The sequence below is a fragment of the Notechis scutatus genome, chromosome 1, assembly GCF_049901735.1.
Source record: "Notechis scutatus isolate UNSWTSFEM ecotype Mainland chromosome 1, rNotScu1.2, whole genome shotgun sequence".
Classification (NCBI taxonomy): domain Eukaryota; kingdom Metazoa; phylum Chordata; class Lepidosauria; order Squamata; family Elapidae; genus Notechis; species Notechis scutatus.
Window position 1 is genome coordinate 166044328 of NC_142009.1, and position 15840 is coordinate 166060167.

At 37.2% G+C, this 15840-nt stretch overlaps 1 protein-coding gene across 4 annotated transcripts in view; it reads left to right on the forward strand.

Annotated features, from left to right (window-relative positions):
- ERBB4 (erb-b2 receptor tyrosine kinase 4) overlaps positions 1 to 15840 on the forward strand; it is a 942903-nt gene that overhangs the window by 867442 nt on the left and 59621 nt on the right. For all 4 annotated transcript variants that reach the window (XM_087949416.1, XM_087949418.1, XM_087949415.1 and 1 more), the window contains exons 21-22: positions 4068 to 4223; positions 4893 to 4968. In XM_087949416.1, coding sequence (XP_087805542.1) covers positions 4068 to 4223; positions 4893 to 4968 — 232 coding nt within the window. The remainder of the gene's footprint in view (positions 1 to 4067; positions 4224 to 4892; positions 4969 to 15840) is intronic.

Sequence of the window (15840 nt, forward strand, 5' to 3'; positions counted from 1 at the left end):
CTCTTGAATTCTGCTTAGCCTAATATTTTCTTCAGAAAATATTGCGAGTGAGAAGGTGGCAGCATTGTTTTTGCCGAGGTTTTCTTTAGTTTTCAAATTTACCCTTATTCAAACATATTTAAACTAGGATTCACCATGACTATCCCCTCATGTCATACATTTCAGAATATTTGAAGACTGAATAGGCCCAGATTTCCATTGTGATTATTTTTTGTTATTGCAGGAATATTTCCTTGGAATTCTTATGTGTTTTTTGGCTTGTATATATGTAAATTTATTCCATAAAATTCATAGATTGCTTAATTGTTTATGCTTCCTGTAAAGGGAGATGTAATGCCATGTTTATCATGCTTGAAATGTCAAATTAAACACCCAAGGCAAGAGATACCTAAACAACAGCCTCAGTGAACAACAGTAAATAGCTTAACCTTCCTTTTCTGGCTTCTTTATTTTGACCAATTTTGTTTTGAGTTTTAGTATAACAGTACTTTTGTTTATTTTTGTGTGTGCTCAGACACTCTCAAACTTCCTTAATAGGATGCTGAGAAAAATCAATATGTAGTTTACTGTGACAGTTTTTAAGACGAGATGCAATAGTAAAGTGTTTACTATTTGCCATTATCTTGGAATGGAAGCTAAATTAAATATGTTTAGAGTAAAGAACTGCACTGTTACAAGATAACTGCTGCCCATGAGCAAAGGGGAGCTTCTTGCATCAAATAGTGAGTTAGGAGGAATGGTAGACTACTGCATGCTGTTTATCTGACACTGATCTTATGACCTCATGTGCTTCCACTATCAATGCATCCACCTGTCTGTCCTGTTTGCTGATTTTCTCATTCCTATCCATCTACATTTGGCTATAGGCCCATCAGAACCAGAGATGCGATGCCTTCTTAAAACAAATAAATGAATGGAGAAGCAAACAGGGAACAAAGTTAAAGAATAATGCTGAATTAGAATTTTGCATATTAAACAAAAAGGAGGATAGAAAAATCCAGTTAAATATTGGTATTCTATTTTGCATGTTTCTGCATGTCCTTTACTCCAAGTTTCTCATTACTAATTCAGCACTTGTTAATTTCCACAGGACTACTTCTGGGTGGATTGTGGCCTAATTAGACTGTAGAGTCTTGACATATTTGTGGTTCTACCATGTTAATATTTGGCTCCAGGGACTATCTAAACCTATCTGCTATTTTTTGCTTATGAGGTGCATACTGTATAGATCTCCAACATCTCACCCTTTGTGTGTGTTTCTGTGTGTCTGTGTGTTTTAGAGATTTAGGTTTGATATCAGAAAGGCTAATCCTTCAATTTTCTATATCTCTGCCATTGAATAGCTAGCAGCATTGATTTGCAACTGGCAAGAGAGAATGTGCTTGTTTTGTCCCATTAAAGCCATGTGAAAATAATATAGTGTATTTTTTGTCCAAAGTATTTTTTTAACCCTCTTCAAGTCAAATACTGTAAAATCTATTGTAATAAATGAAAACATGAGCAAAATTCTGATTATTATTCTTTATTTATTTCAAGAACCTTCATATAAATTTCTTCTTCAGAACACCTAGTAAAATATCTTTATAATAGCCATCAACCTGTTTTCCTGCAACACAGCTATATTTATCTATACTTATACTTCTAGAAATGTAATTTTTCTTTTAAAAACAATTTGTGCAATTATCTTGGTAACTTTTATTTTCAAGTAGCTTAGTGTAATAGAAATGCTTTTGAGGCATAGCATGAAATAATGTGCTGAAGGTCACAAGGGCAGCGATGTACAGTTTTTAAGTATCTGCATATATAGAGCCCTATTAAACCACAACTTAGTTAAAAAAAATGAAAAAAGAAAGAAATATTTGGAGGCCTTTTGCATTAATTATTTTAATATTCCATTTGTTACAAAAGGTTTTATTCCCTACATTTACTCCCCCCCCCCCCATGACAGTCTTCCAATGAGATAAGATTGGACTAAGAGATATTAACTGATTCAAAGTTCCTATAGTAACCCTGACAGAGAATGTGGGCCTAAGCTATCCCATTTATCACTGCACTACCTGGGATCTTGACTCTCACATTGCTGCACTGTTATGGTTACCATTCTGAATCTCTTAAGATTAAGTCATGATATGCTTTGTTTAGGGTAGCTTTTGTTGCTCAGTTTGGTGTGCCCTTTATTCTGAAAACCTTGCCTGTGAGGAATTAGCGTCTTTTAAAAGTATTTTTGGTTACACCCAATCAGACAGTTTCACATTGCAACCAATTACCCTTTCATAGGATTTGCTGATGTGGAGACGCTAGATATCTGTTGGGATGCTTTAATTTGCATTCCTACTTGATGGTCTAAACTAGAATCCCTTCCAACACCCCTTGAATTCTGTGATTCAATAACTGTAAGCTAATCAAGAGTGTTTGGATTAAACCAATTCAGTATTGAGAATTTGGGGGGCTATTTTATGCTGAAGACATCAGCATGTCTCTGTAGATACAGATGTGAAAGAAGGAGATTGTCACTGAACTGAGAAGAAAAGGACACTATAATAAATAAAAAACAAACTACACTAATGGATTGTTAGGTAGCAATGTTAGTTTTCTTGGAAGAGGATTCATGTTTTCAAAGCCTTGTGGCTGATTTTAACCATACATCTCAAGGGTTTCTGGTGCTGGCATTCTGCCGCCTCCTCTGCTACTTGTAAAATTGGAAGACTGATTTCCTCTTCTATCCTCTAAGGCTAATTAGCTCTAAAACTTTGTAAAATCATTCAGAATAAATTGGGGAGTGGGATGAAAGGGGAGGGGGAAAATGATCTACCCAGTGGTCTTTAGCACAGTATTCTATTTTATTTTACATGCTATAATATCACATAGTATCTATGTCAAGCCAGTAACTGATGGTGTTCTGAAGTTTGGACTGCAGTATCAACAATTCCAGGAAGATTATGGATCTCATAAACAGTGTTTAGAGGCAATATTAGATATATTGAGAATAAAAAAGCTAAAACTTAGATATGGAAAATGGCAAGTATAACTTCAATAATTAAACTGGTATTTAATAGGACTTCATTTTTCCTGAAATACTTTTCCTGAAGGACCAGATTGTAACACAAAGTCCTTCTGGACTTGTCCTATTTGGATAAATACTGCTGCTAGAGGTGTTTTTCTATCTGTTTTAGTTCATCAGCTCTGAACTCAACTAGGTCAAGTGATGTGATCTCAATTTTGCATGATCTAATTACATCTAGAATTGACTTTTATAATCTGTATATGAGACTGCCTTTCAAGCTGACTCAGAAATTGCCTAAAATGTGGCTCTTTTATATCTGTGGGGACAGGTGGAAGAAATAATCAGATCACATTAAACTTGTTTTGTATGAAGTATACTGCTTGTAAGTTTGTTTTGTGGTGCAATATTTAATATTAAAAATAAATCAAAACAGTTTCAATCCAGTTTACTTGAAGGATCTCCTATACCCAAGTGAATTTGCTGAATAAGATTGTTTGAAGCCCCTGGGCAATAGCACATCACCATAATCAACTAGTGGGCAGTCACCAGAAAAGGGCTTTCTTTGTGGCAATCTTATGAAGTTCCCTCCTGAAATATCCTGATACAATTCATGGCTATGTTTAAGAAATTTTAAAAAGCCTATCTAATCACACATTATATTTTGTATATTATTCCATTAAGAGAACCAGTTGGATGTAGTAGTTAACACAACAGTCTAGAAATTGGGAGTTCAGGAGTTCTAGTTCCTCCTTGGGCACAAGGCCAGCTGGGTGATTTTGAGCCAGTCACTTTCTCTCAGCCCTAAAAAAGGAGGCCATGGCAAGCCACTTCTAAAAAACCTTGCCAAAAAAATTGTAGGAACTTTTCCAGGCTGAGAACCAGATGTGATTGAATGGAGGAAAACAGATTCATTAGTTATATATAGTAAATAAATAAACAAACCTGAAAAACGGTGGAAATGGATGAAATAAATAAATAAATGGCTGCTTGTAAGACAGCTCTAATACCTATTACACAGATAACCATTATATAACAAACACATTTTCGTGGTTTTGCTTGTTAGGGAATGATGTACCTGGAAGAGAGGAGACTGGTTCATCGAGATTTAGCAGCACGAAATGTCTTGGTGAAGTCTCCAAATCATGTGAAGATCACAGACTTTGGCCTGGCTAGGCTACTGGAAGGTGATGAGAAGGAATATAGTGCTGATGGTGGAAAGGTAGGTTTCTTTAAATTCATAAAATAGACCAGGCCATTAACACCCAACATAAAATGGGAAAGTGATCATGGTTAAAAAAAAAAAAGATTTTTAAAAAATTAATGAATGCATATTTATTGCTTTCATGAACCAAGTTTCTCTTCCCTACATTTATTTTTAAAAAAATCAAGTCAAAATACAGCTAATCCTTAATGTTAATGTCTATCCACTTTCTTTTACCTGTTAATCTATAATTTATAATGTGTACCAACCAGAACTTACCTTAAAAATGTGCCTTTTTGAGTCAATTTTGTTTCAGAGGCCATGGCTCATATATATCTAAGTTCTACTTTTTAGAGACATAAAATATTTGTTCCTGCTCCAGGGGTGTAATCAGTACACTAACAAAAACTCTTATGTCTGAACTCTTTGACTGGGTGAAATAGTGCATCCTAGGGAAAAACTTTTTCAACCAACGTACCTCAAATGAGGTAGATACATTAGAAATTTTGCCATTGTTGAAGGCGTTGAGGTATCAGGTAAGGAAACTGGTATCTTTGAAAGGATGACCAATGGCAATACTTTTGGAATATGAAATTGAAAATCTCATTTTTCACTTTGATTTGAAAGACATTTAATAGGGAAATATGCTTGCTAACTGATTTTATTTCCCCCCTTTTTTCATTCTAGATGCCAATAAAATGGATGGCTCTTGAATGTATACATTATAGGAAATTCACACACCAGACAGATGTTTGGAGCTATGGTAAAATAAAATCTATATTGAATTATATTCTGTAAATTATAACAATGTAAGGGGGTCACTCTGGGTCTGTGCACCACTGAGGTTGGCGGCTTGATTCCCGTGAGCAAATAAACCATGCAGGGACAAGAAAGGAGCTTCCCCCAAATGCCTACCAGCATTCAGACATCCCGCGAGTAAAGATAACACTGCCCAAAAAAATTCCTTTTACAGAGGCAGCCAGCCACCTCAGTGATCCCTGACTAACATGTGCTTTTTATAACCTATTTTTAATAATACTGTGTTTCTCCAACAATACAGCCTCCACCAATAGGAAGGCCCAGCATGATTTCTAGGCATGAGGTGAAATTAAGCCCCGCCCCCAAAATTTAGGCCTATTTAAACCATGCGTTTCCCCGCCATTTCTCACATCATTCGTTAGAACTACACGAAGTGAAGAGAAATGGGCAGGGGAAGGGCGGGGGATGGGGAGAAAACTTGCCTTTAGGAATGCCCTGCAGGTAGCCTAGGCTAGAATACCCCGATAGCCGATAGAAGCTCCCTGAAGGCAGAGTCCCCAGCCGCTTCAGGGCATGGCGTGGCTACCCATGTCCCCTCGCCTTTAGGCAGTCTCTTTCGGGCGATGGAAGCTTCCCAAATGCAGTCACCAGCCACTTCGATTGGCTGGTAGAAGAGGCCTCGGGGCAAGCGCGCGCACACACACACACACACACACAAACACACACACTCCCCTCACCACGAGGCCGCTTCTATCAGCAGACGAAAGCTCCCTTGAAGGCAGAGTCCCCAGCTGCTTTGGGGCAAGGCGTGGCTGCCCGTGTCCCCTCGCCTTTAAGCAGTCTCTTTCGGGCGATGGAAGCTCTCCAAATGCAGTCACCAGCCACTTTGATCGGCCGGTGAAAGCGGCCTCGGGGCGAGCGCACACACACACTCCCTTCGCTACGAGGCTGCTTCTACCGGCCGATTGAAGTGGCTGGTGACTGCATTTGGGGAGCTTCCATCACCCAAAAGAGACTGCCTAAAGGTGAAGGGACATGGGCAGCCATGCCTCGCCCTGAAGTGGCTGGGGACTCTGCCTTCAAGGGAGCTTTCATCTGCCAATAGAAGCAGCCTCGTAGCAAGGGGAGTGTGTGTGTGTGTGTGTGTGTGTGCTCGACCCAAGGCCGCTTCTACCAGCCAATCAAAGTGGCTGGTGACTGCATTTGGGGAGCTTCCATCGCCCGAAAGAGACTGCCTAAAGGCGAAGGGACACGGGCAGCCACGCCACGCCCTGAAGCAGCTGGGGACTCTGCCTTCGGGGAGCTTTTGTCGGCCGATTGAAGCGGCCTCGCGGCAAGGTACGTGCGTATGGGCCGCTCTAGGTGGGGGAGGAAATTAAGTCACCCCCAAAAAGACGGCCTAGCTGTTTTTTCAGGGGTCCAAAAAAAATAAGGCCCGGCCTTATTTTGTGAGAAACACGGTAGTGAGAAAAAGCAGGTAGTCCATTGGCTAGATTTGTGTGTCTCAATTTTTCCCATTAAGCATATCTTGGAGCAGCAGTTCTCAAACCTTTACATTCTTAAAAATGATTGAGGATCCACACATGACTGCAATTCACTATGTTTTTTGTCAGTTTCCAGCAACAAATTGATTTGCTTAATTACTGTGGCATTTGCTTAATGATCACTGCAAAACAGGCTGGAAAATTACTTTCAGTCATATGGATGCCTTGACTTATGACAACAGTGACTTTCAATCACAATTCCATCCTCCATTACAAACATAAGTCAAGGATTATTCAAATATATATATATCAATATTTGTTGTACTAAAAATTAAAGCTGAGAAATTTTCAAATATTTAATTATTTGACTTTGTGGATAAAAGAGTTTTGGAGACCTTCAGTGTCCCCAGATAATACTTCGAGAGCTGCTGTCTTAGAGGATGCAGTGAAAGATGTTTTCCTGGGTTCTGGGAAGGCAATGATTTGACTTTGAAAGTGATGGTCCTAGTTTACATGTTGTTAACCAAACTTATATAACTTTGTTTCCACATAGTAGGTGAAGTTTTTCTTTTTAAAAAAAATCTGTATAATATTTGTTTTATATATTGGAAAAAAATGATTTTCATTAAGCCATTATGTTAGCTTCTTGAAACCACCAGGGGTGGGCTATTACCGGTTTGCTCTGGTTTGGACAAACCCTTAGCTAACCGGTAGCTAATTTTATGGCTGGTTCGGTGAACCAGCAAATCCCACCCCTGGCTGGCCTCATCCAACTTGCCCCTCTCCTCGCAGGAGTCTCCATGCAGCTTGTTTTGGATGCCAGGTAAGTGCAGGGCCTGTGTGGAGGCTCGTGGATGGGGGAAAAACAGGTCTCCTGGAGGCTCCAGAAGGCCAGAAACAGACCCGTTTCTGGCCTTCAGAGGGCCTCTGGAGCCTGGGGACCCTGTTTTCTCCCTCCCATAGACTCGAGGAAAGCCTCCAGAGCCCGGAGAGGATGAAAACGCCCCCGACATGGTGCAGGAGGCCAACTAGGCCACACCCACCACACCCACCCAGCAACCAGGCAGAGAACTGGTTGCTAAAAAAATTTGAAGCCCACCCCTGGAAACTACCCTTGGGCAGTGTTTTGCCTTACTGTTTGTAGGAGAAGAAGTTACAAAACCTGAGGGCGAAGTCAAAAAAGGAAAAGCCTAGAGTCTCTACGTAGCCACAAATGGATTAACTCCACCCCTTTTGAATTCTGTTGAGCCTTATCTAATGCCAATATAGTGCTAACCTTTAGTTGAGTAGATTCATGTGCATTGGCATGATTAATAGTAAATAAGTTTAATTGGAACTTTACATGTGATCCTGGTCTTTCATGACTGATATTAATCTGCTACTTCTTGTCCTACATTGATTTCATAATGAATATTTTTCTTACTGAGTTTTGAATGTATAAAAATGATTATGTATTATAACATTTCTTATATTCAACATTTATATGTTTAAAATATATGAACATTGGGATGATGATGATGATGATGATACCATCTTATAGAAATAGAAGAATTTTATCCCATAATTGATAAATTATCATATCACAGAATAAATACAGGGTTAGAGAATTTAAGCTTTGAGCTGAAAAAACTTACTAACATGGAATTTCACAAGCAACCCTGCCTTTACAAAAAAGCACAGATACATCTATAAATCCATACCTATGGAATTTAGTTAATGTAATTAATTGGAATGTCAAGCTAATTTTATTGGTGCCTATTAATGGACACTTGAACAACTACCTGACTTGTTTTATATGATTTATCTGCCCCTTTTGTTAAACAGAATTGCATTTTAAGAGGCTATATACCTCTGATGCACTAATGAAAAAAACCACCCACTTTATAATATATTCCACTATAGTAGCTGAAGTCTCATCAGAGACAATGTGTTTTATCCAATATTTTATTCAACTTTTTTCCAAAGCAGTTAATTTCATATTCTCTGTAGCTAAGAAAGCTAAACATTGTGGTTTTAATTGTTCATCTGTAAAATACATGTTCTGTCCCTTCTATTATTGCTTCATTTTGCAACATAGCTATGTTCATTGACAATGGTTAATTATACTCTGGAAAACTGTCCAACATGAACTTTTAATCAAATCTAAAGTCTGGATTTGTAGGCTCTTCCTATTTTAACTTTGCTCATAAGTAAACCAAAGTACATTGGAACTAAACTATTAGGATGCTTTCACAGCCTTATTCCTAGTGCCTCTTAAATGAGAAACAACAAACCTGTTTAGTGTTATAACATTGAATAACATTAATAATACATGGCTGCCACTGTCCTACTTTTAATTTATTGACTATTACATTTATTTCCTATGGATTTTCAATTTACATAGTTTTTTTTAAAATTGGCTGTAAGCCTTTTTCCTCCTTTATTAAAATATTAGCTCTTTATCAAATATTCCCTGTGTGTCTGAGTGTGTGTTTGCACATGCATGTAATTTGTTATGGAGTTTGGAAGAGCAGATCAATCAATAAAGATATGTAGTCAAATTATCTTGCAAACCATCATCTGATCCATGGACATATTCTGGGGGAAGAGGATCAAAAAAGTTAAAGTGTAATAATGCAAGTAAAAACTGGTGGGGCTTTGACGGTGACTAGCCCTCTCTCCTCGTAGATATCTTTGAGCTTATTCATTACCTATTCTTCTAAATCCAGGTTAAAATTCACTTGAGGTTCATTTTGGTTGTCTTCATTGTTTTCAGCTATGTGCTAATATTAAATGTGATTGATATGATCATATTATATGTAGAACTTTCAGCTTTTCAGTTAATCAAACCTACTCCTTTCTATCTCAATGCTGGTAGACAGTGGAACTTAGAGAACTGCAGTATCACCCTGTTAGTATCACCCTCGAAGAGAACCAATAATACTAGTCTAAACTCTTTTCATTATCCATTCTTCTGTTCAGTGTTGTTGATGTTAATGAAACTTTGTATCTTAAAAATGCTAAACCTTCCTGGCCCACAAATGCATTGCTAACCCAGGGTTTTGTATGTATATATATCTTGCTATGAGAAAAGGTTGGAGTAGTTGTACTGTATGTGAAGGAGAATTGGTGTTTTCAAGCAAGAAAACAGGTGGGCTGTTAGTACTGTGGCTCATACCCATAGGAGTCATTGTGAAACCACTTAGTGATGCCATGCTGGCATACCAATGTGTCTCTAATGGGTATTCCACAAAGAGAATGTTGGAGCTTGTTGATGGAAAGATTGCAAGAAACTACTCAACTGGCCTTTAAGTAAACATGATCTATTTTAAAAGGAAATGGGGGAAGGGGAGATTTGCTCTGTAATTTGGCCAGATTCTATATTCTATTATCCAAAAAAATGCTTGGCAGAAGGAGGGAAAGAGAGCATGGAGCAGAGTGAGGCTGTTCAGAACTATGATACTTGACTGCATTCAAGAAGGAACAGGAAGTGAGGGGATGTTCCAAAAATAATACCCAGTGATAGGGCACTGATAGAAGTCAACATCTGGCTGAGATAGGAATGAAGTGCAAAATAGCAATACTTTTCCATTTCAAAAGAGGAACTTGATTGGCAGTATTGAGATTTGTAACCGTGGCTAAAATGGAACTGGAATAGAAATGTAATTCAGTTGCATGCAGTGGTTATGGTACTGTGTGATTAAAAATCAAAAGGAGGCCTTTATTTGGAAGAGCTCTTTGTATCACACTTCCCTACATTAAGAAAGCACATTTTCAAACCTCATAATTAAAAGTCAAAAGGACCAAACTAGGTCTTTCCCATGTTAATAATTGTGCTGCTATTACTGTATATTTGGAGCAACTTTGTGGGATTCTACCATGGAACAATAGCTCCCTTGTTGCACTCAGTGTATGTAAACAAGATCAGCATATTAGGTTTAGCTTCCAGATGTATGGGTGTGAAAAAGAAATATATACATATAACACATTTACTTTTTTATTTTATTTTTGAGAGTGAAAAAAGTTCTTAATTTTCTTCATGTGTAAAAATGGATTCTGATTTTAATTTAATTAATTTAATTTAGGACCATTTCTATTTAAATTGTATTCTTGCTTCTTATTGCAAATTCCTTTATTTGTTTCTGATGTTTTTTCTGTGAGTCTGATAATGGGAATGCACAAGGATTCACTAAAGAATTCCTGTTGGCTGAGCAATGTGTAATCCTGCCCTGAACACCAAGACATCCAAAGGACTGCCAGTTCAGTGCAGGAAAACAGGAACCCCCAGGAAAATCTTTTTACAAAATTAGAAATGAAAGAAGCAAACCAGAGCTGAACTTGGATAGCTGTGGCTCCACACAGGACAGTCACAGTCATTTGTCTAAGTGCATTATTTTAAATATGTAGAATACAACATTTTTTCTTAATACTAGTGTAAGCATACAAGAGTCCAACCTGGACTGACATGTCAGCAATGAGAAGGTGAACCTTTATATTTTTGCACCCCATGGACTTCATAAAATTCTTTGTACAGAGGACTTTTGAGGAGGGAAAATTCAATGGAATGCTGACACCTGCATCCAGAAGGATTTAGAGAGTAGGTGCTCCTTTATATGCTATCTCCACAAAATGGAATGTGAAGGTACTGCAAGTTGCCTCCTGAAGAGCAGAGGGACCAGTCTCTCCAAACCTAACTAATTTCTGTGTTATTTTGGCATGGTGGAATCAGTGCCTGTGGGAGCTTCCTTGCCTTCTTCCAGAAAATATAGAAAATACAGGAACTATGAGGCTCATGGGTGGGAGCTAACTGCCAGATTATTTTGAAAGTCTTTTCCAAATTTGAACCCATTGGGTTGTAGTAATTAAGGCATCAAGCTAGCAACCCAAGACCATGAGTCCAGCCTTGGGCACAAATCCAGCTACATGAGTCTCACTCTCATAGTTCTATGAATCAGGCATAGGCAAATCACATCTGAAACTTTGCCAAGAAAACTGCAGGAACTAATCCAGGGGCCAACACTGACTCCAATGCACAAAAACAAAGAATATTTTTAAATTATTTTTCCAAATTATGAGTGTTGAGATGCACATCTGGAAAAAAAATTAATAAAGTTTTATTGAGTTTTAACAAAACAAATAAAACATCTTATTTGAGTACAGCATGGTTCCGGGTTATCACATTTCCATACGGACAAAATTTCATATGCATATTCATCTTATGTATTCAACTTCATATCTTATTACTCTTTCCAACTTCTCACTATTTCTCCCTTTACTTCTCTTAATTATCTTTTATGGTTATCTCATTTTCTTCTTATTCAATTGTATTTCTTTTACCTAAATTTCTATATCTTTTTATTCATTGTACTTATACTTTCATCTGTCTTGTTTACAATTTCATATGTTCTCTTCCAACATTCTTAAGAAGCAAAATTCCACCTATGATTGCCAGTCGAAGTGCAACACCTTTAAATCTTATTGTTATTATCATATGAAATCTCATTAAACATTGAATTTGTGCATTCTAAAATTATAACATTCATATTTCTAGTATCTATTTTATATCATGTAAATCTCATCATTCAGACTCTGCTTGGTACTTCCCCTTGAAAATGTAAAAAGAAAAATTCTAAAAACATAGCAAAAACAATATATATATATATATATATATATATATATATATATATATATATATATATATATATATATATATATATATATATATATATATATATATATATATAAACTTTAGTAAACCAAATAGTTATTCAAAATCATTCTAGTACTGGTATGAACCTTGTAAATCTTTCACGTTTCTTTTCACAAAAAAAAGTAAGACCCAGCCTTATTATATGAGAAACACGGTATCAATCTTTGAGAACAATTGAAATGTTTTCCTCCCTTCTTCATTATTACTTAACTGTTAATAAGCATACCATTGGATAGTTATACAGTTTTATCTTATAAATTATTTACTATTAATAAGCAAAATAATTATTCAAATTCATTCTAATAACTGGTATAAATTTCCTTATAAATCTTTCACATTTCTTTTCAATATTTTATCAATCTTTAGAAACAATTGCAATGTTTCCCTCTCTTCTTTATTATTGCATTAATTATAAATAAACATACCATTTACATAACAATACAGTTTTATCTCATAGTTTATTTACTTATTTTGTTTCTAACTCATTACAGTATTCTACTGTCATAACACTATCTTTTGTACCTTTGCAGAATCCTCACTTTTAACTTAATTTAACCATTGTCTCTGTGTTTTCTAGCTGAGCAAATACCTTTAATCCTAGTACGTTTCCCTTTTTTCTTTATTTCCTGTTTTTGTCCCTCATAAGTTTTTTCCCTTTCTATCTTCTTCCCCTTTTTCTCATCCCCTTTTTTATACCCTTCTCTCTCTAATTTTCCCTTCTGTAGTTTTCTTTTCTGCTTCTCCTTGCTGTTATACTTCTTTTTCAGACTATTTTTCTTTTTGGCTGTTCCCTTTGATCTCAAACTTTTAACTCCTTTCCCCCTTTTTCCCCTTATTACCACACTTTGCATTATTTGATCATTGAAAATTGCTTCTTCTTGTCCCACCCTTCTTCTTGCTCTTGAAGCTTTTCCTTTTGCTTTTCATAGTTCAGGATCTCCATTTCAAAAAACTCAAATACGAAGCCAAAGGATCTTCCTCCCCTTTCTGCATCTTCTTTCTGTTTTTTAAGACTCATCTTCAATTCCTCCAGGAGTGATGCCATTTTAAACACTTTTGAACAACCACCTGATTGACTTTAAGTAAAAACAGAAAAAGAAAGAAAAAACCAAAACCTTTTTTTTAAAATCACCAAATGATCCCAGACTGTTCCTTCTTGTTTCTTTCCTTTACTTTTCCTTTCCGTGGGTTACTGTATCTTTTAATAAGATTTCAGTTACAATGTATCCTCGGGGGTCTTTTCAAAGTTTCACTGTTAATCCTCTTTATTTTTCCAGGTGGCACTCCATTTTTCCATTATTCCAAGTCCCACCCTTTTGCCTCCACTCTTCTCCTTTTTAGGGCTTTAAAATGACCAAGAAAAAAAATCTTTATTCTCCTTTTGACACTTAGATTTCAGCTTAAGGTTGCCTATTAGTGTCAAAATAGATTAATATAAATTTCTTTCCATGCCATTGGTAATTATCATTATAAAGGTAAAAAATGGGTTTTTAACCTCCTTTTCTCTCTCCTTCGCCGCTTAAAGATCTTCCTTTAGAAGTATCCCTCTAGGTACTTTTAGATTCAGGGTACCTTGCTGAGATGTTCTCTGTTGTTTAGCCCGGTCTGTCCTGCTTTCCTCTTTGTCTTCCTCCTGCACAATCTTATCCAGTCGGGTTCTTCTTTGAGGTGGCCATTTCTGACCACTGCTGCAATGGCCTTTGGGGAAGGGAGTTTGGACCAGCCAAGGAGGAGAGATGCAGCTCCCCTCCACTCGGCTAGCAATCTCCCCCCTCTTCACCACCTCTACGGGGTGGTTTCAGCCCCGAATCCAAAGGATCGGGGTGCTCCAGCGGCGAGCACAGATTGAAACCGCGCACGATTGCAGATTTCGGCCTGTTGCTGAAGAGCCCCAAACTGGAAGTTCCACATGTGGAAATTTTTTAAAGAAGGCACTGGAACTCATCCCAGTTCCAATTTCTTCTTAGAAATTAGGAGAGCCTTCTAAAGATCCAAGCTTACTAGCGACGATCAGATACAGGTGGCCTATAACTTTGCCTCAAATTGCGGTATACATCCCTTGAGTGATGGAACTGCACAGGAAATGGCATTGCCTGAAGCAATACAGAATCAAAGATCCATCAGAAAGAAGACGCATTTGGCAAGAGGAGAAATGAATAAATTATAAGAAAGGATTGCTTTCTTTCCCTCCTAATGTGTTCTCATTAAAAGATGGCAATGTTTTACCAATATGCAAACTGTCAAAAAATTTTTTCCTGAAGAGGTAATCCCAAATGGGAAAGCCTGAGAAACAAAAATACATTGTAATCAATAAGCAGGTATGTGTGTCTTTTTACTAAATTTCTGGGTTTTGTGTGTGTGTGTGTGAGAGAGAGAGAGAGAGAGAGAGAGAGTGTCCTACGTCAGTTTGTTGAGAATGAAAAAAAAAGGCAAAAAGAAACATATTTTAGTCGACCTCCTCTCTCTCTTTTTTCAGTAGGGTCTTCAGTTTCCATTTCCTGCCTGATCTCAGAAAGGCAGGATATTTGTTATCCCAGTAAACTTCTCCTCACCTCTGTGATTCCTCTGGTTGTGAGAAAGAAGCCTTTTTCCTCTGCTTTTCCCTTTCCTTGACTCTTGCAGTATTAAATATCTCCTTCTCCACTTTCTACTCACAGCAAAAGTTCTCTCACAAACAGCACCTGGCACCTGATTTTTTTCTTCTTAACAGGCTATCCTTTTCATAGCAATGATCTGTTGTAGGGAGGTTCTTCCACCCTCACTCCATCCAGACTCTTTCCAGATTAGGCTTTTCTTTTCCTCCCGGCTTGCATGTTGTACCTGTATCTTGAGGATGGTGTACAGTGTACAGTGGAACTCAATAAATCCAAGCAAAATATAGTTAATAATGCTAGGGAGAGATGAATAATGAATGTATTATATGCATTTGTAGAGATCCTAGTGTGTTTGTATGTTTCTGTATATGTGGTTGTGTTGCTTCTGGAAGTTAAATGTGACAGATGTGATGCTTTGTAAGATGTGCTTCCTTGCTTAATGACATATTTTAAATTATCTTTAAAATAAAGCAAAAATATGCAAGTCTCATTTGTTTTGAATAAATGGAAATGTTAATAACATCTGATGCTCTGAACTAGAAAAGCAGTAATTTTAGGTCAACTTTGTTTGCTTGCTTACTTGCGAAGAGACCAAAAATAGCAATTACTCCCTCCTCCCTTCCTTTGGCCTCGTTAGTAATTTTCTCAGCATTCACTCACTTCAAATTATATTTTCCTTGCCTCTGATAATCCTTGTACTGGCTCCTTCTATATGTCTCAATTTATGTTTTATAGATTTACAGAGTTTTGCAATGGCAAAATATCGGTATTCCACTTTTAAGTTTTTGAGTTAAATTGACAGGCATTGCATAGATATTTCCAGCCTTAAACAGGGCACTCTTATCTTACACTGTGGAGTGTCGTGATGATGGACCACTAGTAACTGCAAAGCTCAGGTGAAAAGACTGCTGAAGTGAATGGGAAGAGCTTCACTTTCCCTATTCAACTGGTCCTTTCACTCTAGCCTCTCTATCTGATATCTGATACCACAGGCAAATGGGAGAATCTTCTTTATGAACTACTTTGTGAGCCAGCAATATTAACTTGTACCTTTATAAGGATAAGGGGAAAGATCGGAGGTTGGAATTACTTGAATCCAGAGTATCCAT